The sequence below is a fragment of the Lepus europaeus genome, chromosome X (assembly GCF_033115175.1).
Source record: "Lepus europaeus isolate LE1 chromosome X, mLepTim1.pri, whole genome shotgun sequence".
NCBI lineage: Eukaryota > Metazoa > Chordata > Mammalia > Lagomorpha > Leporidae > Lepus > Lepus europaeus.
In genome coordinates, this window is record NC_084850.1 from 116,180,639 (window position 1) to 116,204,617 (window position 23,979).

General features: G+C 37.3%; 1 protein-coding gene and 1 pseudogene across 9 annotated transcripts in view; both read left to right on the plus strand.

Annotated features, from left to right (window-relative positions):
• DMD (dystrophin) overlaps window positions 1-23,979 on the plus strand; it is a 2,142,101-nt gene that overhangs the window by 947,148 nt on the left and 1,170,974 nt on the right. For all 9 annotated transcript variants that reach the window (XM_062183372.1, XM_062183374.1, XM_062183379.1 and 6 more), the window contains one exon: window positions 2,687-2,859. In XM_062183372.1, the coding sequence (XP_062039356.1) occupies window positions 2,687-2,859 (173 nt within the window). The remainder of the gene's footprint in view (window positions 1-2,686; window positions 2,860-23,979) is intronic.
• LOC133753844 (U4 spliceosomal RNA) lies at window positions 19,941-20,068 on the plus strand (annotated as a pseudogene).

A 23,979-nucleotide genomic window follows, 5' to 3' on the forward strand; every position in this document is an offset into this window, starting at 1 on the left:
TTGCACCATAGATAGGAATTCTTAGAATGAGACAGAAAACTCTCTTGAACTCCTCCCATAACCACTCTACTTCTGAATAGTATGATACATGGAGTTTTCTTCAAAACCAGTCTTCTGGAAGTTATCAGGCCTGCAATAGACACTACTTATTGACTCTAGTCTCTAATTCCTACATGATTAAAATACTCCCCAATTTTATCTGAAAATAGTCAAGAACATTCCATTTATTGATATTCAATAAGATTTATATCTATATTTATCTGTACAGGGTATGTAAGATCCCTGGATCAGAGAATAGATCATTAGACTTCTAAGAGCATCTTAGGGGCATATGTTTATCTGTGAGTGTAGAAGTTGCAGTACAGGAGATTTAAATGCAACTCTCAGAAGTTACATAACTCAAATACCACTTATACCAGGCAGGATGAGAGAGAAGGAGGAAGGAGGAGAGGAAGAGGGAGAAAGAGAGGAAGAGAGAGAGAGAGAGAGAGAGAGAGAGAGAGAGAGAGAGATTGAGAGAGAGAGATCTTGATGATTGCCATTTGCTGATTCACTGCTCAAATGCCTGCAACAGCTGGGGCTGGACCAGGATGAAGCTGAAGCTAGGAGCCAAGAACTCAGTTCAGGTCTCCCACATGGGTGGCAGAGTCACAGTTTCCTGGGCCATCAACATAGCTTCCCAAGGTGTACATTAGCAGGATACTAGAATGGGGAGCAGAGCCAGGACTCAAATCCTGGGTCTCTGAGAATTTGAGCATCCCAAGAGACATTTTAACTGATGCACCAAACTGAGACATTCCTTTATTTTTTAATTTTTTAAATTAATATAAATGGAACAAATTCATATATATGGTTTTAAGAACATAATGATACTTGCCACCTTTTCTTCATTTACTCCCACCATCCTCCTCCTGCATTTCTTATTTTTCTTTTAATTTTGCAATGACATTATCACTTTTCTTTATAATCATCATAAGCTTAACCACCCACTAAATAAATTATTCAAAAGGTAGTAAGTAGAAAAAACACTGTTTCTCAAGAGTATAGAAAGTGGCTATAAAAAATAATCAAATCTCAAAACAAAATTGATCAAATGAAGCAAGCAGTGGGAGAGGACCCCACCCCCTAATTACCTTCACAGGATTAAACCAAAAGACCAAAGACAACTTTTTACAATATTTCTATCCAGTCATCAGTTAATGGACATCTAAGTTGGTTCCATATCTTAGCTATCATGAGTTGAACTAGTATAAACTTGGGATACAGATAATTCTTTCATAATCTGATTTCATTTTCTTTGGGTAAATTCCAAGGAGAAGAATGGCCGGGTAATATAGATCTATTTTTACTTTTCTGAGGAATTTCATTGATGTCTTCTGAAATGTTTGTACTAGTTTACATTCCTACTAACAGTGGATTACTGTACCTTTTTCTTCACATCCTCACCATAATGTGTTATTTACTGATTGACACATACCCTTCTTTAGCCACACAGTAAATGAATTCTTTCAAGTCACTTTCTTAATCTTTTTCAACATATACCCTTAGGGAAAGTATTTTTAGCATAGAGAGCAAAAAACACCAAAACTTTGGAGCAAGGGTATCACTGGCGTTCTTAAAGAACAGAAAGTCTAATTAGCCTGAAATGTTATGTATTATGTGGAAACTGTGAAGAGATATGATTCAAGTCATAAGTAACATACAGTGAAGTTAGATGGGATTTCATAGGCCATAGTAAAGATTATAGGTTTGATGAGCCATTGATGGGTTTTGAGAAGAGGAATTGTAATATGATGTGATTTATGTTTAAAAAGAAACTTGTTGGCTGTTGTGTGGGGAATTGGCTGGGAGATGGGCTAGACTGAAAGAAAGATGGTCACGTAGATAAATATTGCAAAAATCCAGGTGAGAGAGAATTATAGACAATATCAGGATTTTAGTTAAGGGAGGTTGTGAGAAGGGGTCAAATTCTGGATGTGTTATGGGAGCAAAGTCAATGAGATTACCAACAATGTTAATATTAGATACTAAAAAAGCTGTGGATTATTCTAATGTCATCATGTTGAGCAGTTACAACTTGATATGGCATTTATTGAAATGGATGAAACTATAGGAGGAGAAAGATGATGGTATGCAGTTTGGAAATTTTGGGGCCATATGAGTTTGAGATATTTTTGAGACATCTAATGATTGAGAAAGTACTTGGATTTGTTAATCTGGCATTCAGAGACATATGGACTAGAAATAAAATTGTGAGTCTTTTATAGAGTATATCTGAAGCTATGATATAAAATGAGATGAATTATGGACAGAGAAGGAAAGAGGAGCAATTGTTGAGCCAGACCCCCCCAGTATTGATATCAGTAAGAGGAGAAAGATCCAGAAAAGAAGAGTAAAAGTCAGGGGGCACTAATGTAGAAGAAAATTTAGAAGAGTTTGGGTTATGGAAGTCCAATGAAGGCAAGAATGTTAAAATGTAGTGATTGATAAACTTTCATTATGAGATCTGTGAATTGCCTGTAAGATCTGGGCATGTTCAGGTCAATGGACTTCAGGATTAATAACTTTAAAAGTCAACAATTAAAAACTACAAGATTACTAGTTGCTTCTGAATTATGTATGTTTATTTTTCCTTTTCTGTAGACAGCTGATTCATTTCTTCTTGTTAAAAATTTTAATATTTCAGAATATAAAAGAATGTATGCACCAAATCTCAGGTCGGATTGATGTAATTCACAACAAGAAGGCAGCAGCATTGCAAAGTGCTACAGCTGTGGAACGGGTGAAGCTACAGGAAGCTCTGGCCCAGCTTGATTCACAATGGGAAAAAGTTAACAAAATGTACAAGGACCGACAAGGGTAGGTAATACTTTCATTTTACTGAATGATTATACCTATTTTCAGGCAACTCTATAATTTATTTCATCATGCTCCTTGTGAAAAAGACAAATAGGGAGGATGTGAGAGAATTGTTATTGGAAAAAGGTAAGTAAAGAACAAATAATCTTGAACATTTCAGACTAATAAACTGAATTATAGGAATTAGTTTATACTGACATTAGCTTTGTGTTGGACTGTTACATCATCCTTTCATCTTTCAGGTAACATGAAAGCAAGTTTGGTCATTTAATGGAGGTGGGATAAGTAGTTGTATAATATGAATTGTGTATCTTTTTCATTTTTATTCACATCTCATAATAGTGTCATATAGTCATCACTACTAATAACCCAGATCCGGATTCCCCTATTTTCTTCTTACCCAAACACCCTCTAGCTCTCCTATCCCTTCTAGCCTCTAGCAATCACCATCCTGTTTTCAGATGGAGTTTTTTTTAAGGTCCCACATATGAAGGAGAATAATGTTAATGACATATATGTCCTGTATATTTAAAGTAGCTGCACACCTTGGTTAATACATATAAAGTATTACGACCAAAATTTCATTTTCATATTTGTATTTTGGAGACTGGTATTTTATATTTTTCAATATCCCCACCCCAAACTTTCTTCATTTATTTTTTGTTGCTGTGGAGAATTTCTTAAGGTAATTTAAAATCCTTTTTATTGCATACCTTAACTAAAATATTTACCTTTTGATTTAATTTTGAGATATTCACATATATTCTCTAGCTTTGCATTACACAAGAAAGTAAAATATGTTTCTTTTATAATTTTATCTAATAGCAAAATACAAGTCATTTCAAATTTCTGTAGTATCAAGGCAATCTACTTCATTATTCCCAAAAGAATTCAAACCGGTTGTTTAATAATTATAGGGAAACTCTTTCCTATCTTTCACATCTGTTCACTTCTAATCATCCTCATATTTTAGTTATTAGTTTACAACATTAGGATCCTAAATAGGTATTTCTAGCATTAATTTCTGGCAACTCTATAATTTATTTCATCATTCTCCATGGGAAAAAAGGAAGAAGTGAGAGAATTACTAGCATTAATTTCTATTCTTTCCAATAATTGTCCTTGCTTTGTTCCCAATTTTCTTTCATTCAGGCTTATTTCTCTAAAGTGTAGGAATTTCGGTTTTACAAGCTCATTTCTACGTGAATGAAATCCAAATGTATTTATGAACTACAGTGCCCTCACATGACCCCAGCTCCTCTAGTTAGCCTCACTACTTAGGACTTCCTGCCTGCCCTTCATCCCCTGCAAGTTCTTCTCTAGCAATATTAAATTGACTTGCATATCCCCAAGTGCTATTTGTCCCCTCTGGACTACCTGTTGTTCAGGTCTCATCTGAAATGGGATATTATTGTTAAAAGCCTGCAACTACTAGTTGATCAGAACATTTGGAAACTTAGATATTGTTATACCATGAAAAGTAAAATAACATCAATAAATAATTTATGTATTTGCAAATGTTTCCAGACTTGGTGGCTAGACTACAGAGTAGATACTCTGATGTGAATTTCTCCTACAACTTACCACAGTTAGCGCTTTTTTTTTTTACTTTTCTGCCTCCTAAACACAAAATCTTTAAAGAGAATGGCTGTGTTTTATTTTGTCTGATGTGGTGAGGACTAGCATGGTGTTGAATACAAACTGGGTGTTTGTTAGATTTGGATGCAAGCCTCCTCCGTGAAACCTGAGAATATTTCTCCCGTGGATGGTCTCATAAGTTTATCTCCACTGACTTGTAAACAGCTGGACCCAGATTGCCTGAAGATAATCTTTATAAAAGAAAAGAAACTCAGCAGCACTGATAATATAATGTGAAAGACAACCTTGAACTTATACTTACCACCATGCCACACTTTTTCTCAGTATCTCACATTGAGATAAAAAGAGGGAGAAGTCTCAAAAATCAAAAAGTGTTAGCTGTACTTCACTCAGCACAAGGTAGGAGGTGCCTGTAGATGCACAGCATCCACTGGCTACCCAAGAAACGCCAAAGATAATTGAGGAGTTGTGAGCATCTGCAGGCTACTGCAGAGGAATAAACGTCACCAGCCTCTTTTGCCCTGCTCATTCCAGCAGTGGAATGTTCTTGTCTCTGTCGTGTTATTTCCTTCGTGAGTTAGTGTTTTCTCCCAGCATTGTAGGCCACCCACACTATCCCCGAATTCACTTTCTGGTTTGTGAGGCTTCTTCCTCTCTTTACTTGCAGCTTGACTAGTAAAGTCGGTAGACCCTCAACCGTAGTCTTAAAAAGAAAGCAGAAACCCTCATGCCATTCCAAGGAGAGAGTAGCTGAAATCCTACCCCAAGTATGAAGACTTACTATTTCTTTTGTTTTTAAATTTTAATTGACACATGGTTATTGTAAATACCTATGGACTTTCCTATTTCTGGAAAAGTAAGGAAAATAAGTGTTTCTAACCTTAGTAGATTGATTACTTCCTTACCCAGAGTCTGAAAGAGATTCTAATTTCATGTGAATTGCTCAGGGACTTTTCAATTTCCTGTGACATTTTGTGTAAAGTAAAACTGTCTTAAGTAATTGCTTATGAGTATAGGCTCTAGAGTCCAGCCTGTCTTGGAATTATGACTTAACTGGTGACTGTCTATGTGTCCTAGAGCAATTTTCTTCACTCTTATGCCCCCTACAAGCTTCTTATCTATAAAACAAAATAAGAACAGTGTCTAAGTTATAAGGTTGTTATGAGGATTAGGTGATGTAATTCATGTAGAGTACTAATGGGTTGCTAACACGTATGTGATAATGACTCAGTTAATGTTGGCTATTTTGATGATGAAAGTGATGGTCTTAAGGCTTTGGTAATTCATTCTTGCACTCTTTCAAATTTCCCTGAGCACCACAGGGAGATGAATTACACTCAGTCCTCGCTGTTAAGAATTTACTGGACAGCAAGGCGGTAAAATAAGAGTTGATAAATGTAAGCTATGCAAAGGGCAAGAACAGATTCCTGGGGAATGGAATGGAAACATCTTTTTCTGACTCAGGGAAAAATTAGCCTATGTATTATTCAAGGGCCTGAGTTAAAATAACAGAAAGTGACTCTGGCTACCTTACTTAAAATTATATAATTTGCTGGGAGGATATTGGATGCCTCATGAAATAGAAATTATGAGATCCAGATTTAACAATGGTTAGAAACTATCAAGGAAAACCAACCTAGACATGTAGAAACACACCCAGCATCAATACTCAGGTAGATCTGAATTATATACTTCTATCATGGCCATGGTCTACTGCTACCCCAGGCCACTATTGCCATAGGACTTTGCTTACTAGTACCACTGCCAAAAAGGATCTAACTGACTAATTTTGTGTCAGTCATGCTTTGATTAAGGTCTCGTGTAGAAGCATCTAGTAATTCAGAGATTGTTCTCTTTTTTTTTTTTTTTGTCTGAAAAGGGCTGGTTAGTAAATATTTTGGTCTCTTGCCGCTAATCAACTGCTATCTGAGGGTGAAAGAAACTGTAGATAATACATGATGTATAGGCATGGCTTGTCTCAAAGAAACCGTTTACTACAATAGATGACAGACTGCATTTTTTTAAAGATTTATTTTATTTGAGAGGCACAGTTCCAGAGAGAGGGAGAGACAGAGACAAAGAATAAGATTTTCCATCCACTGGTTCACTCCCCAAATGTCCGTAATGGCTGGGACTGGACCTGGACAGAGCCAGGAGCCAGAAGATTCATCAGTATCTCCCACATGGGTGCAGAGACCCAAGCACATGGGCCATCCTCTGCTGTTTTCTGGGGCACATTAGCAGGGATCTGGATTGGAAGTGCTGCAGCCAGGATTCAAACGGGCACCCATATAAAATGCAGGTATCGGCCGGCGCCGCGGCTCACTAGGCTAATCCTCCGCCTTGCGGCGCCAGCACACCGGGTTCTAGTCCCGGTCGGGGCACCAATCCTGTCCCGGTTGCCCCTCTTCCAGGCCAGCTCTCTGCTATGGCCCGGGAAGGCAGTGGAGGATGGCCCAAGTGCTTGGGCCCTGCACCCGCATGGGAGACCAGGAGAAGCACCTGGCTCCTGGCTTCAGATCAGCGAGATGCGCCGACCGCAGCGGCCATTGGAGGGTGAACCAACGGCAAAAAGGAAGACCTTTCTCTCTGTTTCTCTCTCACTGTCCACTCTGCCTGTCAAAAAAAAAAAAAATTAAAAAAAAATGCAGGTATCACAGGCAGGGGTTTCACTCACTATACCACAATGCCAGCCCCACAGGCTGTGTTTTGATGGAGAACCGTAAATTAATCACTCTTGTTATAAGGCAGGCTTAGGTCACAGGACTACATTCTAACGTACAGGAGACTAGGAAAATAAATAGCTAGAATTGGGTCTATATTGCAATGGCAGTCAGAACGTTGTCTCTCATCAAGGCCCATGCACGGGCAGATTCTTAAACATTTGGAGAGATTTAGAAGGTATGCATTCACAGATGGACAAATGCCCAGTACAGCCTTCACATTGGAGTCTTAACAAAAATCTGCTGGTTTTTTGAATAAGGCAACTTGATTTTAAATCAAAATACTCTGAAGCAGAAAGAAGGGACATATAGGTGCTTTCTCATTTATGATCCATAAATGATTATATATTAATCAGATACTACCACAGTAATGCTGTAGTATTAGTTGCCCCAAAACTTGATGAATTAAAATAGTGATATTTAGGTTGCTTATTGTTGTCTGGTCCAGTCTGGGCTTGTCTGAGAAGCTCTCTTTAATATGTAAATTAGTTGAGCTGGCCTCCAGAATGCATTGGGATTAAGGTCTGCTACATATATCTTTACTCGGGGTCTAAAATGAAGGGTCAGTGGCATAGTCTGCTCAAAATTAATAACCAGAGCAAAAAACACACTGAACTTCCCAAGGGAATTGTGGCCTATGCTGGTCCTGTCAAGTCAACTGGAATTTCTTTGACCAAAGCCAATCACATGGCCAAGACTTTTATCAATATAATGGGGAAGTGACTTCCTACAGTGCAAAGGGAAAGACATGAATATTTTCTGAATAACAATCCAAAATGTTAGAGATAGTTAACAATTAATAATAAAGGCTATTTTAATCATTTATTTGTTTTGAAAGGCAGAGGGACAGATGCAGAGCTAGTGAAAGAGATCCTCCACCCACTGATTGACTCCCAAATGCCCACAAAGGCAGGGGCAAGGCCAGCCTAAAACCAGTAGCTTGCAACTCAGTCTGGGTACCTCTCACAGGAGTGGCAGGTGCACAGCTACTTAAGCCATCAATGCTGCTTCCCAGGATGCACATTAACAGGAACCCAGGGTGGACTAGAGAGGGGGGCCAGGACTCAAACCAAGGTTCTCACATACAGAATGTGGGGATACCAACCAGGGTCTTAACCACCATGCCAAAACCCACCCCAGTAATACATTTTTACAAGAAAACTATTTTTAGTTTCTTCATTTTGCAGGGAATAAAACTAAATCCTCAAGATATTATGTGACTTGTCCAAACAAGAGGAAATAGACAATCTGAATATATATTATCATATTTTTCTCTAACAGATTTCCATATTTTAATCATAGTAAGTTACAAATTTAGAAAAAAAATACATTATATTCTCAACATTCCCAAAGTATAAGTTCTGAGACCATCATCAATCACTGAATTTATGAATATTATAATGGCAAAACTCACTCTTATTAAATGTCATGAAGTAAAACAAGTATTACTCTTTAGGTGAGGGCAAAAGGGAAATTAAAATCCATTCTGCCTTCTGACTGTTCATTCACTGTCTGGGAGACTGTGTCCATATCTGTCTTCTCAGCATGTATAATTTCCACATGTCCCTCAGCAGTCACAGATCTTCAAAATAGTAAAGGCGGCTCCATTCCATGGATATTCTGATTTTCACACGTAATCAACATTTAAGGCACAAACACCAGGAACTGGAGAATAGATAGGTAAGAGAAATATTTACCTTCATGGAAAATTAACGTCATTACTAAATTATTCTCACATTTTCATCTATTTCTTGGTAAACTGCTCACTGCTTATAATATATCACTGCAGGAAACATGTAAAAGTAAAGAGTTCAAAGAAAATCTATCTAGTATTCAAGAGAAAAAGCACTTTCCTTCTTTTAACAAAAATTTAAGAAAGGCCTGTTACGTGTCAGCTGTGCTCTGCTGTCTTTACTTTCTTTCTGATACTGATACTATCCTTAAAGCCATAATGAGTGTGTCCCATTTTAAGATAATTACTCCCCGAGCCTAAAAGGATAGTAGAGTTCAAATTAAGTAATAGATGTGACAACAAGCACTACAAATTACTACGCAGCCATAAGATAACATTATTTTGTAATACAAATTTCTTGTCTAACATCATGAAAGAGGTATTTTAAAATCAGTAGTTCTCATTGGAATTCGATTTATTTCATTTATTCAGATACTTTTGTGGCTCTCTCCTTTACATCAGCTATTGAATTCAAGATGATTCTGAGCCTCAGATAAGATCGAAAGATGAGATCAAGTGTATTGAATCCTATAATAATGAATATTTAGAGTTGAAAAAAATAAAAAAATGATAAGGAGAATAGTGTAATGGCCTTTTTAAAAATCTATTTCTATTGGGGTGGTGTAGTGGGTTAAGCCACCACCTGCAATTCTGGCATCCCATATGGGTGCCAGTTTGAGTCCTGGCTGCTCAACTTCTGATCTAGATCCTTAATGGTGTGCCTGGGAAAGCAGGGGAAGATGGCTCATGTCACAGGGACCCTGCACCCAGATGGGAGAAAAGGATGAAGCTCCTGGCTTCTGGGTTTGGCCTGGCCCAGTTCCGGCTTTTGGAGCCCTTTGGGGAGTGAACCAGCAGATGAAAAATCTCTCAGTCTTTCTCTCTCCCTCCTTCCCCATGCCCCCATGACTCTGCCTTTCCAATAAAATAAATGAATCTTTAAAAATCCAGTTCTACCAATGATACTTGATAACATAAATGAAATATTGACAAAAATTATGAACTATTTTATGATTCCATTTTTATAAAACTCAGAAAGGCATACTGGGAGGTCCAGGTCAGGTGGTTAACTTTGTGATGAGTTTTGATTAACAAGGGCGGGAACACGTTTCTACAGTATGAATAATATCTTGGTTTTTGTTCTGGCTGTTAGATGCATTGATGTTTTACCTTTAAGAAAGTTCATGGAACTGTGTGCTTGTGATATATGTACTTTGTGTAAATGCTGCTCTAAAATTAAATTTACAGTGAAATTTTACATATAATATCTGTGCTTTTAAGTATAGGAAGAGCATAAATCAGAATGTTTTGAGAAAAATGATAAATTTATTTGTAGGAAAAGCATACTGCATGTTCTATTTTGGGCATTCCACCATGGACCCCTGAGCACTTTGTCATTGCCCATTACAGGATCTCAGTAAGTCTGAGAGCACCACTGCTTTACAGAAAGTCTTTTTCAAAAGGATCATCATCATTCCGGGATCACAGTGCCATGTCAATAAGAAGCTGAAGGTGGGAAAGCTGAAAGCTGCTTCCCAAGACATCTCTCCGTTGTTTAGTTTCCTCAGTGCCACGCCCACAACATTAAGCATTTACAGACTCTATCTAATATTTTTACTGAGTGAAGGAAAGACAACAAAAGAAAGAAAAGGAGGGAAAGCAGGAGTAGAAACAAAAGAAATCAGTTTTAAGGAGAAAGTGCCTCCCTCAGTTATCTCTGTGTTCAAACTCTAGGGAACTAGCAAACAATCCTGAAAGGCTCCTCCTAATGCAAACATTCCATAAGTATTTGCTATTTCAGTGTAATTTTTCTATTGGTCATTCAGTAATTCTTTTTATCTCCCATCAAGGTGAGTGAAATAACCCCACACTGTCCACAGAGAGAAAGAGTAATACACTAAACCTCATGTCATCACCATACAGTTGTACACTTTAAAGTATGAGCTGTAGAGGCACAGGTGCATAATCTGGGAGCTTTTCCAGAATTGTTTGTTCCTAAATGAGACATTCAGCTATAGCAGCATCAGCAGCCTCTTCTATTTGTCACAATGCCATATGTAGTTGGGAATATGCAGGATAAGTACATACAGAATGCTGTCAACTCAGGAAAGATTAACATTGCACTATTAGAATTAGTCTCTACCAAATTTGGAGATTTAAATGCAAGATTGAGTTTTCATCCTTTTCTGAAGTAGAAGTTTAAGTAGTAATTAGTTCCATTAGTTTGTGAGCCTTGGTAGAATTAAGAAGTAAGGGCTAGGAAAAAAATCATGTTCTGAATATGGAAAAGTTTACATCTCATTCCAAAATCATTATTTTACTGTCTGGATGAAAGAAATACTATATATTCAATAATGGGGACTATGTAGAGAGAGATAATATGTAGGGAAAGATGTGATGCTTTCTGTTTATGTCCTACTCTTTTGACTGTTGAGACCACCATGCAGGAAAAGGCTTCTCTTTGTTTTTAGCAAAAGTTCCCTTTTTGAAAATAATTGTTATTAAATAACTAATTGAAGAGAACTTATCATCACAGATGTGGGAGGATATATTCTTATAAACAGACACATATACAAATTCACCTAACCACTGAAATTATTTAAAAATCTATTTTTAACCTTCATGTTTTTTTCCCCCAAATAAATATCTTCTTTGCTATCTGCTGCCTTATGTTGGTCTAATTGACAGGTAGTATTTTATGGTTCCTGGATGGCACAAAACACCTCAATTTTGTTTGCTTGTATAATGTCTGGTATAATGCACATGGATAATCAATATTACTTAATGATAAAGACAGTAATGAAAACTGTAATTTCACAAGGTCAACATGCCACATATGCCAGAAATAAATAATCATAAAATTTGAGAAAGGCAAATCTTTTACTAGACTCTCATTTTCCATAGTGTTTTTATCAAGCTTATCCCCTATATTGTTTTTTCTGCCATTTCTAAATTGACTCATATTTCAGTTTAAGACTCCTTCCTTTGGAATCCTGCCTTCCGTTTCATGCTGCTCTGTTAAAGCATCTTCATTTTTGCCCAAACCCTTTACAATCTAACCTAATCCCTAGCTATTGTAAATACCTCTCACTGGCCAGTCATTGCACTTTGCACACCACTGAGAGAGCAGTTATGATCCAAATAGAGGAGCCTTTGTTTCCACCCAACAGCCCAAAATGAACTGTATGATTTGACTGTTGAGGGCAATTACATGAATGTTTTAACACCAGAGGCAATGCTTTAAACTATAAAAGACTAACCTCATAAAGTTGGTGTTAGGAGCCGTTTAATTTTAGCATATTGAGTATACAGTACCAAACCGTCTCAGTAAAACAAGCCAGTTATCAACAACAGTATCCTTATCCCATAATTGTGATTTTCTGAAACTCTATTTAAAACATGAGTCTTTCAGGACATTAAACCATTTAGAGTGAATACTAGCCCTGAATTTGTTTCCTTGTTTACTTATAATTTCTTCTGATTTCTTGTTGCAAGTGGGTGATGAAAGAATTAAGTTATGGAGATCTGTTATACTTACTTGGTGAAATTTCAAATTAAAAGTGCATAAAATAGAAGTTTGTCTCTGCCCATCAGCTTATCTTCTTCATGTTCCTATTGGTAATTCAAAACACTCAAGAGTTGCCAAGTGATTTGCTTTTTATGATCACCATTTCGTATGGGATTGTCTGCCTTATATCTTCAACATTCTCAGATTCTTATAAATCTTTAAGTTCAGATAGAGGTTTGTTTAAAACTTGCTTCGGATATGAAATTGACTGAATATAAAAATCATATAATCTCAGAGTTAACCATAGATCAGTATCCTGAATGTTTTTCTCAAAGTAATTGAACCTTTTTGTTTCCCAAGGTGGTTATAAACATGCATTTCCATGCTTCGCCAGACCAGTTTAGTTCTTCACTGTAAAAGGGGACTATGTTTACTTGTTATTCTAAATAAGCTTGTTTATTTATTATTGTCAAAGGAGAAGGACTCTAACATAGAAACACATTTTGTATCTATAGGACTGGCCTGATTTTGGAGATAAAACCTCCATTTGACTACTTAGTCTGATTCTTAGCTTTGTCAGGTTACACATATCCCTTCTCTAAATCTAAATTTTTCTCTTCTACCTAGAGTAGCTGAGTTTTTAAAGAAAAAGTACTGTAAAACAAAACTGTGCTAAGTGTAATTTTCCCAAAAACTCTACTTTGCCAGTTTTAATGTGCTTTAGCTGAGAGTAACATAGCAATGCCTTAAATAAGACAGAAGTGTATTTCTTTTTCCTGAAATAGCTTGGGAGTAGCAAAGGCATGATTACAGTGGCTCTGTTCATTCTTGCTTTCAACCCAGCTATCATTATATGGTGGACCCTCATCCACATGTTGCAAGATGGAGCTCTTGCCCCTCTACATTCCAAGAAGGAGATGGCAGAAGATGAGAAGGGACAGAGTTTACATACCAATTGTCTTTTAAAGTAGTTTACTAGGTACTGCCACATTATACAAGGGATCTTCAAAATATTCCTGACAAATGTGTATTATGAAAAAAAATGAATTTCCAAATTTTTTGCAACAAATTAAACCTACCTCTTTTTGAGAGAGAGAGAGAGAGAGAGAGAGAGAGAGAGAGAGAGAAAATGACATTCAGAGCTAGCATTTATGGATTCACTACCCAAATGACTGCAATGACAAGGGCGGGGCCGTGACTAAAGCCAGAAGCTAGAAATGCAACCCAGATCTCCTTTGAGCCATCACTGCCTACCTGCCAGCGTCTGCATTAGCTTGACACTTGGAATTGGAAGCGAGTTGGGAATCTAAGCCAGGCATTCTGACATGGGAAGTGAGCATCTTAAGTAATGTCTTAACTGCTAGACCAAACACTTGCCCGACACTTTTGTTTTACTTGCACCTTTCCGTGAACTTTTTAAAGTACTTGCAAGTTCCTTGCTTGCTTACAGGAGCTAGTGCTTCCTTTTTTTTTTTTTTTTCAGAAGTTGAATTATAAATTATTGAAAGTTGATCAGTAGCTTTGGCTTCCTAACCCCTCAAATAAATACTATAAAACAAGGATCTACGCCTAAAGGTAAAATTATGAAAATGTACTGAAACTTGAGAACATTCCTTACCTTTCCTGGCCATGGAAGACGGCCTTTGCATAAGATAAAAGGGCTTCCTTTTCAGCAGCACCTCTTTGCCAGGCGTGGAGTCACTTACATAGATCATTGCATTTTCAGGAAAGTCTTATGAAAAAATTGAGGTTTAGAGAAAATAAATAATTTTAACAAGAAATGTATGCCAGAGCCTATATTTCTACTTGAGTTATGAACTCTCATCTGCTTCACCCCTTTCTTCCAAGGCATTTTGCATAGGATTTCTTAAGCTTAAGGATTAAGGATTTTTTCCACATGTTATATTTTAGTTGCAGCAATGCGGATACACATAAAAACTTTTAAGAACTCTTGTATCTTAAACCACAGTGCCTACAAAGATGTTTAAAATTCAGACGGTGGTGTTTTCACGTTCAATATCAGAAGAAATGTATTGTGATAAAATAAGATGCTTGGCAAGCCAAGTGGTAAAGGATCTTTTGAAGTACTTGAGGATCTCTGACTTGTTCCTTAGCAAAATTCTACTCCTTGTTCAAGACCCAATGCAAATATCACCACTTGGAATCCTTGCTGGTTTTAATGATTCCATTTATTAGATTCTTATAACTCTGTTCATATATTTCTCTGATGTAATCTTATCTATGCAGATATGTACAAATCTCTCTAGTTCAATAGAAGTTTTGTGTTTACTAGACAGACTATGTCATGTGCCTTTTGTCACCACTGAACCAAATACAATGTGATTCCATGGTAGCTTCTCAATACATGTTAATTTTTTATTGATGAGCCATTAAATGTACATGATAAACCACACTCAAAAGTTGTAATAGATTGGAATGAATAAATTTCTTAAGAAACTCTTCAAGGGTTGATGCTGTGGCTTAGCAGATTAAACTGCCATGACATCCATATGGGCACCAGTTCAAGTCCAGCCACTCACTTCCAATCCAGTTCCCTGCTAATGCACCTGGAAAAGCAGCAGAAGGTGGTCCAAGAGCTTGGGACCCTGCCACCCACACAGGACACCATGATGAAAATTCTGGCTCTTCTCTTCAGCCTGGTGCAGCGCTGACAATTGCAGCCATTTGGTGAATGAACCAGAGGATGGAAGAAATCTCTCTCTCTCTCCCCCCTCCCTCTCACCCCCCCTCCCATCTCTCTTTCTGTCTTTCCTTCTCTCTGTAACTCTGCCTTTCAAAGAAACAGATAAATATTAAACCAAAAACATGTTAAGAAACTCCTCAGTTAACAGGAACTACATTTCCATCAGAGTTAATCCAAAAAATATTACTGTAAAGTAAATCTCCACATACTTACCATCATTTTGCTTTAATAAGGACAAATGATGCCTTTTAGATAAGAAACTAGCAATATCTGGGACCTTGTTATGTTCTTCAAATTATATCACCTGTCAGATATAAATAGTGTCTCAGAGAAAAATATACCTATTAGCCCCTAAAGTCGACGCACATTTCTGGTGGAAGGTTTTTGCTTGCTTGCTTGTTTTAACTTCTATTCTGGGGGGAAATTTGTTGCGATTACGAAGTTCTAACACTTGAAAAAAAATCAGTTTACACTGAGAATTGCAAATTCTTGCCTCTGAGGCAATTTTCCCAAGAATTATTTTCTTATTAGTTTTAGTTTATCCATGGACAGTCTCAAATTTCTCTTGAAAACGTCAGTTACCTCAAGGGAAAATTGCCCGTTGCAAGCCAAAGATGTGATTTTTGAGAGCTTTCTGCTTGAAACAACAAGTTCTTAAATATACTTTGTGGTTTCCTATGAGCGTTAGATCCTTATAAAAATGATAGTTTAAATGGAAATTTAAAAAATTATCAGCCTTTGAGTAATTTGAATATTTGAATAAAATTAAACTAATGTATTTTTTCATCAAAGGTGAAATTTTTTCAGGTTGTAAGGGCATATTCTCCCATGGCAGAGTTCCTAGGCTCTCAGACAGGCTTAGTTTATCTGGAAATTGTTTATTTTTTTCCTTTCCTTCATTTGTCTTTCTCTAACATTCAAAAATTTACCCTACCACTTGAAAACTAAAGATACTCACTCTGTGCCTTTTGTTTTAAAGGACTTTGAGGACAGATATAATTCTATAATCCTTATGGGTACTTTCCATAAAATAGTAGCACCCTGATTAGCATGTAGATGCCAACTCTCATTTTTTTTTCTTATCCCTTTTCCACTATTTCCCAGTAATGTAAAAATGTTCCAGGGTAGGTGTCCGTTGTACTTTACCAAAGTCTGCCAGTGTTGATCAACTATGGCCATCATAATTCCGTATAGCAAATACAGCCCAAAATAACAATAGATAATTATCTCCATGTACACAGGACTACTCAGAATCAACTCTTCTTCAGCTTCTGGAATGGTAGGTTAGCTGAATAGGTCTGATTGGTGCATCTCTGGGGACCAGGTTGTGAGGGCATATTCTCCCATGGTAGAGTTCCCAGGCTCTCAGACAGGCAAGCAGCAACACATGATGATTCACATTTGGTAGTCAATGCAAGTATATCTCATCGCATTAGTCTTCAAAGTCAAGGGGCAAAGCAATATGCTCTGCTCACTGTGAAGTCATAGCAAGGGTGTGGATGTATAATACTAATGCACAATAGAACTGACCATTACAATTTTTAAAAATATGTTTGTAAAAGAGTTATAGATACAGAGATACAGAGCCTGAGAGACAGAGAGCTCCCATCTGCCAGTTCACTTTCCAAATGCCCAGTGATTGGGACCGGGCTGAGCAAAAGCCAGCAGCTGGAAAAGTAATCCAAGTCTCCCCTGTGACTGACAAGAAACCATTTACTTGAGACATCACCACTACCTCCCAAGATCTGCACTAGCAGGAAACTAGAGTCAGGAACGAGATCTCATAGTGAACCCAGGTTTTGTGGTATGGGATCTGGGCTTCCTAACTGGTATTCTAACCAGTAGGCCCAATGCCCATTCCTAACTGAACATTTTTGTTGGAACACAAGTGTGTGAGAAAGCCCAATCTGCTGCTTGTTGTTCCACTTGGAAATGTATTTGGAATCCATTTCTCCACAAGTTTTCTATTTAATCCGGTGTCAGAATATCCTTATTTTATCAAAGTACCTATAATTTTATAATGTAGAAATTTAAAGCCCCCTGAAAAAAATTGAATATTGAAACAAACCTTAAATGGCAATTCCATATACTGACTTGAGAGTCTCTTTGTGCTCAGCACACTCTCGTGTTTCTGCAATGCATCATGACTTGCCGTACCCAGCTGTCTGCTACTTAAAACTACCATAAGCTGACTATCATGGCTCATGGTATACCCTTGAAGAAGGCCATCTGGTTTATGTCTCTTAGCAAAATTTGTTTAAAAACAAGCAGCTGTATGACAAAGAGGGAGTCTCTTTCTAGCTGTGGTAAATAAATAGCTTTGCAATACACATAATAAAGCATTTTTCTAATCTAAGCCAATGTCTCCAAAAGGGAAACATTCTTTTCTCACAACTAACAGAAAAATCCACAGGATATAATGACAACAAAATGACTCCACCAAATTTATATTTCAGTTACTTAAGATAATGAAAAAAAAAAACAAAACAAAATGAAAACTGTTTCTGAGTAGATACAACCTTCCGGTAATAACTATTTTTTGTTCTGAGATTATTTCATTTAATTATTCATATTAATATTTATGGGTATCTTAAATTCATGTTCTGTAATCCATATCATTAATTATTATAGAAAAAGTCACTGAGTACTCTCTCCTTCTAATGGGTTTTTGTGTATTCCATTATAACCACTCTCTATTGAAACAAGAGTACGTGCTTGATTCTTTGAAAGTATGAATGGATTTTCCAGTCCAGCTAAATGTTTTTTTTTTTCTTAACTCTATCAATAGATTAAATTACTTATGCTTAAAGCTAGATTTTGGATATAAAATTGAACATTCTTGGATCAGTAGTGTCTTGGTTTTGATTTTTCCATAAGCAAATCCTGAGACAAGGAACTCAGATAGTTGATTTGGGCAGTGGTCTCAAGAAGGGTAGTGGCGTTGTGAAAGAGGGAAGAGAAAATGGTCTGCAAAGCGTACTTAATGAAGTTGGCTGCCACTGAAGGGGGAATCCATGGAAAGCTTCAAGAAAAACATACAACATATGCCTCTCAACAAGGGGCAAGGGCTGTGACATGTGTACTCCAGTGGCTATTATTACTTTTTTAAAGGGCTGCTCATGGTATCAAGGTATCAATTTCTTTTTGCAAGTACTTCCAGCTTGTCTTACATATGGAATAGCTGCTTTATATGTTCCAAAGTTAACCTTCAGATTAAGACAAGGAGTTAATGGTTTTTGGACATAAGCCAGAGCACACTGGTCTGTCAAAGACCCAAGAGAATGGGTAAAGCTCCAAGGGGGTCTGATACAGAGTGGAAGAGACACCTTATTCCCCCTAACTAGGACCACTGTACTTTGCTATTGCATTGTTCACGCTCCAGGCTGTTTGTGCTTTTGTTGTAACTCCTGACTTCTTGATCTTGCCTTATCCTGTTTGTTCATTGTGTTACTTTGTGTGGTTCTGTCTTTTGTTCCTTATTGACTCAATTGTTCAGTTGTTTACTGGGGTTTACCTTTGTTGTTTTCATGTACTCCACTGTTTGAAAGATGGAGTTTTGCTTTACAGTTTTAAAGGGGCTTAGATATTGTTTGCCATTGAAGTTCACTACAATGAGTGATACAAGTAGAACTAGAAATTAAAGGTCATGGACACCTCCTACTTAAGTCAAATTATTGAATAGAACATAAAACTTGAATTTTTATTTTTCTACCACCAATAAAGAAGCTATTTGAGAATGTCTTTCAAATATTAATTTAAGAGTAGTTGTGTGCCTAGTTCTGCATATTTTGCAAATTTCCCACATTATTGCTTTTTAATTTCAAAGGAAAAATTAGGAGTGTGATTACCTTTCTATGACCATAAACTTCCTGGAGGCTTCAATAAATTGCTTTGATTAGCAGACTCCATGCATGGTATTGGTTAGATCTTTATTACTTGGTTCTAACATTTTCAAAGTTAAAGTAGTAGCAGATCAAAAAAAAAAAGATTCTAGGGAAATTCCTACACAAGGCAAAAATGAATTAATTCTCATTGAAGATGAATGAAGACAAATTTTACTCATTAGTTAATGTTACGGGAGGATCAGAATTCTTTGCCACGTGAAAATCTTTTGCTTTGTGGATGATGACATGAAGAGTCTTAACAATGACTAGTGATCTAGAGGACTGAACTAGGTGACAGAACAACAGATACCGAAGCTTTTGAAATATATGAAAAAGGAAATTTTATGGAGACATGAGCAAAGCTTAAAGTATTTTAAGGTTGACGACCACAGAAACATGACATATATGAAGCTCAGTGAAAATCCTTCCTTTACTCAGAAGAAATAGAACTGAAGATTGTGTGAAGGTTTTTATTTTGCTTTGCTGTTTTTCTTAAAAAGAAAAAATAGTTGCCATTCTGATGCTTTAAGGGGCAGACATTTTAGCTTAGTGGATTAAGCCACCACTTGGAATATCTCATTCCACATTGGAATGCATTGTTCAAGTCCCAACTACTCTATTTCCAGTAGAGCTTCCTGCTAATATATGTCATAGGAGGCAGTAGATGATGGCTCAAGTAGTTGAGATCCTGCCACCCACATGGGCACCCTGGTGGAATTCCAGACTCCTGGCTTTGGCATGTCCCAGCTTTTGCTGTTGTGGGCATTTGGGGAGTAAAGCAGCAGATGGAAAATTTCTCTGCCTCTCTGTACCTTATAAATAAATAAACATTTTTAAAATTCGGAGGCATTTGGAAAGCTAGAACTTTTCTAATGGTAATGTTTCAAGGGTCACAAAGGAAGTTGTAGATTAAGTTTAAAAGCACAGGATTGGCTTTGCGCAGTGGCAGTATCGTAGCCAATGAGGTTTATCCGAGGCGCTATTATTGCTAATTGAAAGCTTTTCCCAATACCCTGGATTTACTTTAAGTCCCATTTGTTTTCAGAGTTATGATTATAGCAAGAAATAGATCACAACATGGGGGAACATTTAGGTTTTCATTGTTCTATGTACAGCTTCATAGTTATTTGGTTTTGGAGACTAATACCAATCATGAAAGGGATAACCAATCATTATTATAATAAATTTAGAGTTATAATTATTTCATCATACAACCATTGTCTGGACAGTGTCTTCTTGAAATTGTAATTGTAGATAAGGAAAATGCACAAGAAACATACATACTATGAAGACTGACTTTATTAATCTTATCTATGGCTATAAAATCAGATATTTCATGTACAACTTTTTTTCTGCATCAAAGAATTTTATGTATGAAGGATGTTTCTATCAATGATATTTGCTAAAAATTCTCATAGGGCATAAGTTAAGATTGAAAATATATTAAACATAAATGGTTTTCCATAAAGTAGCTTTAAATGATGTTCATGATGACATTTCATCCCATGATGTCTAAGTCTTTAGATCAGAAACTACAAATGGGGGTGGGCATTTGTTGGGCTGCCACTTGGGACACCAGCATACCATATTGGAATGTGTGCTTCAAGTCCTGGATCCTTTCTTGATACCAGATTTCTACTAATGTGCAACCTGGGAGGCTGCAGGTGATGTCTCAAATGCTTGAGTCCCTACCACTCTTTTGAGAAACCTACATTGAGTCCAGCTTTGGACATTTGAGAAAAGAGCTAGCAGATAGGAACTCCCTCTCAAATAAAATGAAATAGAATAACAAAAATTTAAATAAGAAGCTCAGTGGACAGAACTTAAAATACTTATTTCACATTAGTAATGTTTATTAATAAGATAATATTTAAGGGTAAAAAGGTGAAAGCAAATGGATTTAAGCTTGATAAATTAACTTAAAAAGTAAAACAAAGTGGTTATACTCCTTTTAACATACATAGATTGTCATTCTACATTTAAAAATCCTAAACACATTTGGTTTTCAATCTCTGTTCATGGTGCTTGGATCATATGAAGGTGTTGGAAATGAGCTGCATTTACATTTCTTCATTTGAACATCAAATATATGAAACATTTTTTTAAACCAGCACCTGAGGGAAAGATGAGAGTTAGTGGAAGGAGAAAATAATTATTGTAGTTAAAGGACCTTGTTTTCAAGTGTGTATCATTAGATGGAAGATGTCTATTCGAGTGTCTTGAATGAACTTCCAGTAGAGGACATTTTTCTCTTCTTTCTTTGATCTTCCAGAGCTAAAACGTGTGTTTCATGTCTCTAGGTAGTGAAAAATGATTGAAGATTTCATGGAAAATAATTTTCTCATCCAAAGGAAAGTAAAAATGACACTCTCAAAGAAGTCAGTGTCATTAATCCCATAATGTTAATGATGTCACTTAATTCATTTTCAAATTAAGAGACCAGAGTTTCCTAAGTTATTGAAAGAAACGGTAGTAAAATATAATTGTTATTGGCATGTCTTCATATTTTTTGACACAGTGGATGAATCTAGTAAGACTGATAACAAAGTACTGCACCTTAATGTACAAAAAGTTGAATGACAGTTGTTCTTCCAAGACATGACGGCATCCCCAATAGTTGATATTCTACAAAGATTCTGTTACCATATGCTGATGTTCACCATATCCTTGTTCAGTTTTCTTTAAAGAATGTGTCCTATATATTCTCACCAAAAATCCAGTAACAAGCTGAAGCTTCAATAATCAACAGCAATGGCCGGCGCCATGGCTCACTAGGCTAATCCTCCACCTAAGGCACCAGCACACCGGGTTCTAGTCCCGGTCGGGGCACCGGATCTGCTGTGACCTGGGAGTGCAGTGGAGGAGGGCCCAAGTGCTTGGGCCCTGCACCCGCATGGCAGACCAGGGGAAGCACCTGGTTCTTGGCTTCGGATCAGCGCTCTGCGCCGACCGCGGTGTGCCAGCCGCAGCGGCCATTGGAGGGTGAACCAATAGAAAAGGAAGACCTTTCTCTCTGTCTCTCTCTCTCTCTCACTGTCCACTCTGCCTGTCAAAAAATAAATAAAAAAAAAATCAACAGCAGCAAAAAAACTGTGATTTTATACAATGAATCTCTACAAATATTGACATAGTCATAATGTTATTTAGATATTTAAGATATATACTTCTGTTTTCTTCATTCAAATTCCTTTAGCATATTATATTCAATTTTTGTCTTAGAATTCCCCAAGAAACATACTCTGAGAAAGAGATTTGATTACAGATGGTTTATTGGTGACTGCTCTTAAGAAGAATAGCTGAGGGGCCGGCACCATGGCTCACTTGGTTAATCCTGCGCCTGCAGTGCCGCCATCCCATATGGGTGCCGGGTTCTAGTCCTGGTTGCTCCTCTTCCAGTCCAGCTCTCTGCTGTGGCCCTGGAGAGCAGAGGAGGATGGGTCAAGTCCTGGGCCACTGCACCCGCATGGGAGACCAGGAAGAAGCACCTGGCTCCTGGCTTTGGATCGGCGCAGCGCCGGCTGTTGTGGCCATTTGGGGGGTGAACCAACAGAAGGAAGACCTTTCTCTCTCTCTCTCTCTCTCTCTCTCACTCTCACTCTCACTCTCACTAACTCTATCTGTCAAATAAATAATTTAAAAAAGAATAGCTGAGAGAGTATAAAGGTATAACAATTAGACAAATAGGGGATCTGTATGAAGATACAGTTAATAGAGGGACCTTTGCTGGTCCAATGTGGAGGTGGAATGATCATTTATAGTATCCCTAGGTGAGACAAGGTAGAATGGGCCATTATAGATCAAATCTACCAGTCATTAGATTTGAGCCTACCAACTAGCCTCAACTGGCCACGTGACCTTGGGCAAAGAAATTCTTGTATGCTAAGGGCAGTTTCTAGGAAGGACTTAGCTGTGAGTTAGATAATACTCCAAGCAACTGGGAGAATGAATGCTTCATTTGTAATTGGTAACCTGGCTTACATACCACAGTATCTACCACAGTGCTAATTTACTTTTGATGGAGACTCTATATTTTTGTAGCTAGTAGTACATTGAGGCAATGTTATAGCCAAGCTAGTCACTTTCTATAAAAGATTTATTTTAAGTATTTTATGAATTTTAAAAGGTAAGAGAGAGAAAAGGATCTTCCATCCGCTGGTTTACTTTCCAAATGGTCCCAACAGCCAGGGCTGGGTAAAGCCAAATCTAGGAGTCTGTAACTACTTCTGGGTCTCCTACGTGGGTGCAGGGGCCCAAGTACTTGGGCCATCCTCCACTGCTTTCCTAGGTGCATTAGCAAGGAGCCAGACGGGAAGTAGAGCAGCTGGGACTTGAACTGGTGCTCATATGGGGTGCCGGCATTGCAGGCAGGAACTTAACCCACTGCACCACAATGCCAGCCCCTATATAACAGATTTATTGAGGTATAGGTGATGTACAATAAGCTGTGCATGGCTAAAGAATAAAATTTGACAAGTTTTGATATATGTATACACAGTGAAACCATTGCCACAAGCAAGATAATGAGCATATATATCATCTGCAGAAATCATCTCTTGGTAATAAAATCCCTTCCCCCTCCCTTCATCCCTGGGCAACCACTAATCTGCTATCTGACACTATAGATTAGTTTGCATTTTCTAGAATTCTGTTAAAGTAGAATCACAAGTATGTAGCTATTCACTCTGTCTTCTTTCACTAACAAGCTACCAACTTTCATTTTGTGGAGAATATGATTGCTGTGTAAGTACATACATTAAATAAAGCAATTAAACATCCCAATTTGATTCTGATGCTAGCTCTCAGCTTTATATTATATGGTGAAAGATGGTATTATGTTAGGACCCATCCTCAGATTTCAAATAACTCTGGAGTTTAAGCAATTCTTGATTTACTTGTAATCAGTTGTATGTGCATACTTTCATGATTACCTAAAAATATATGATTTACTTTCTGGGTATAGGAAAATTTTC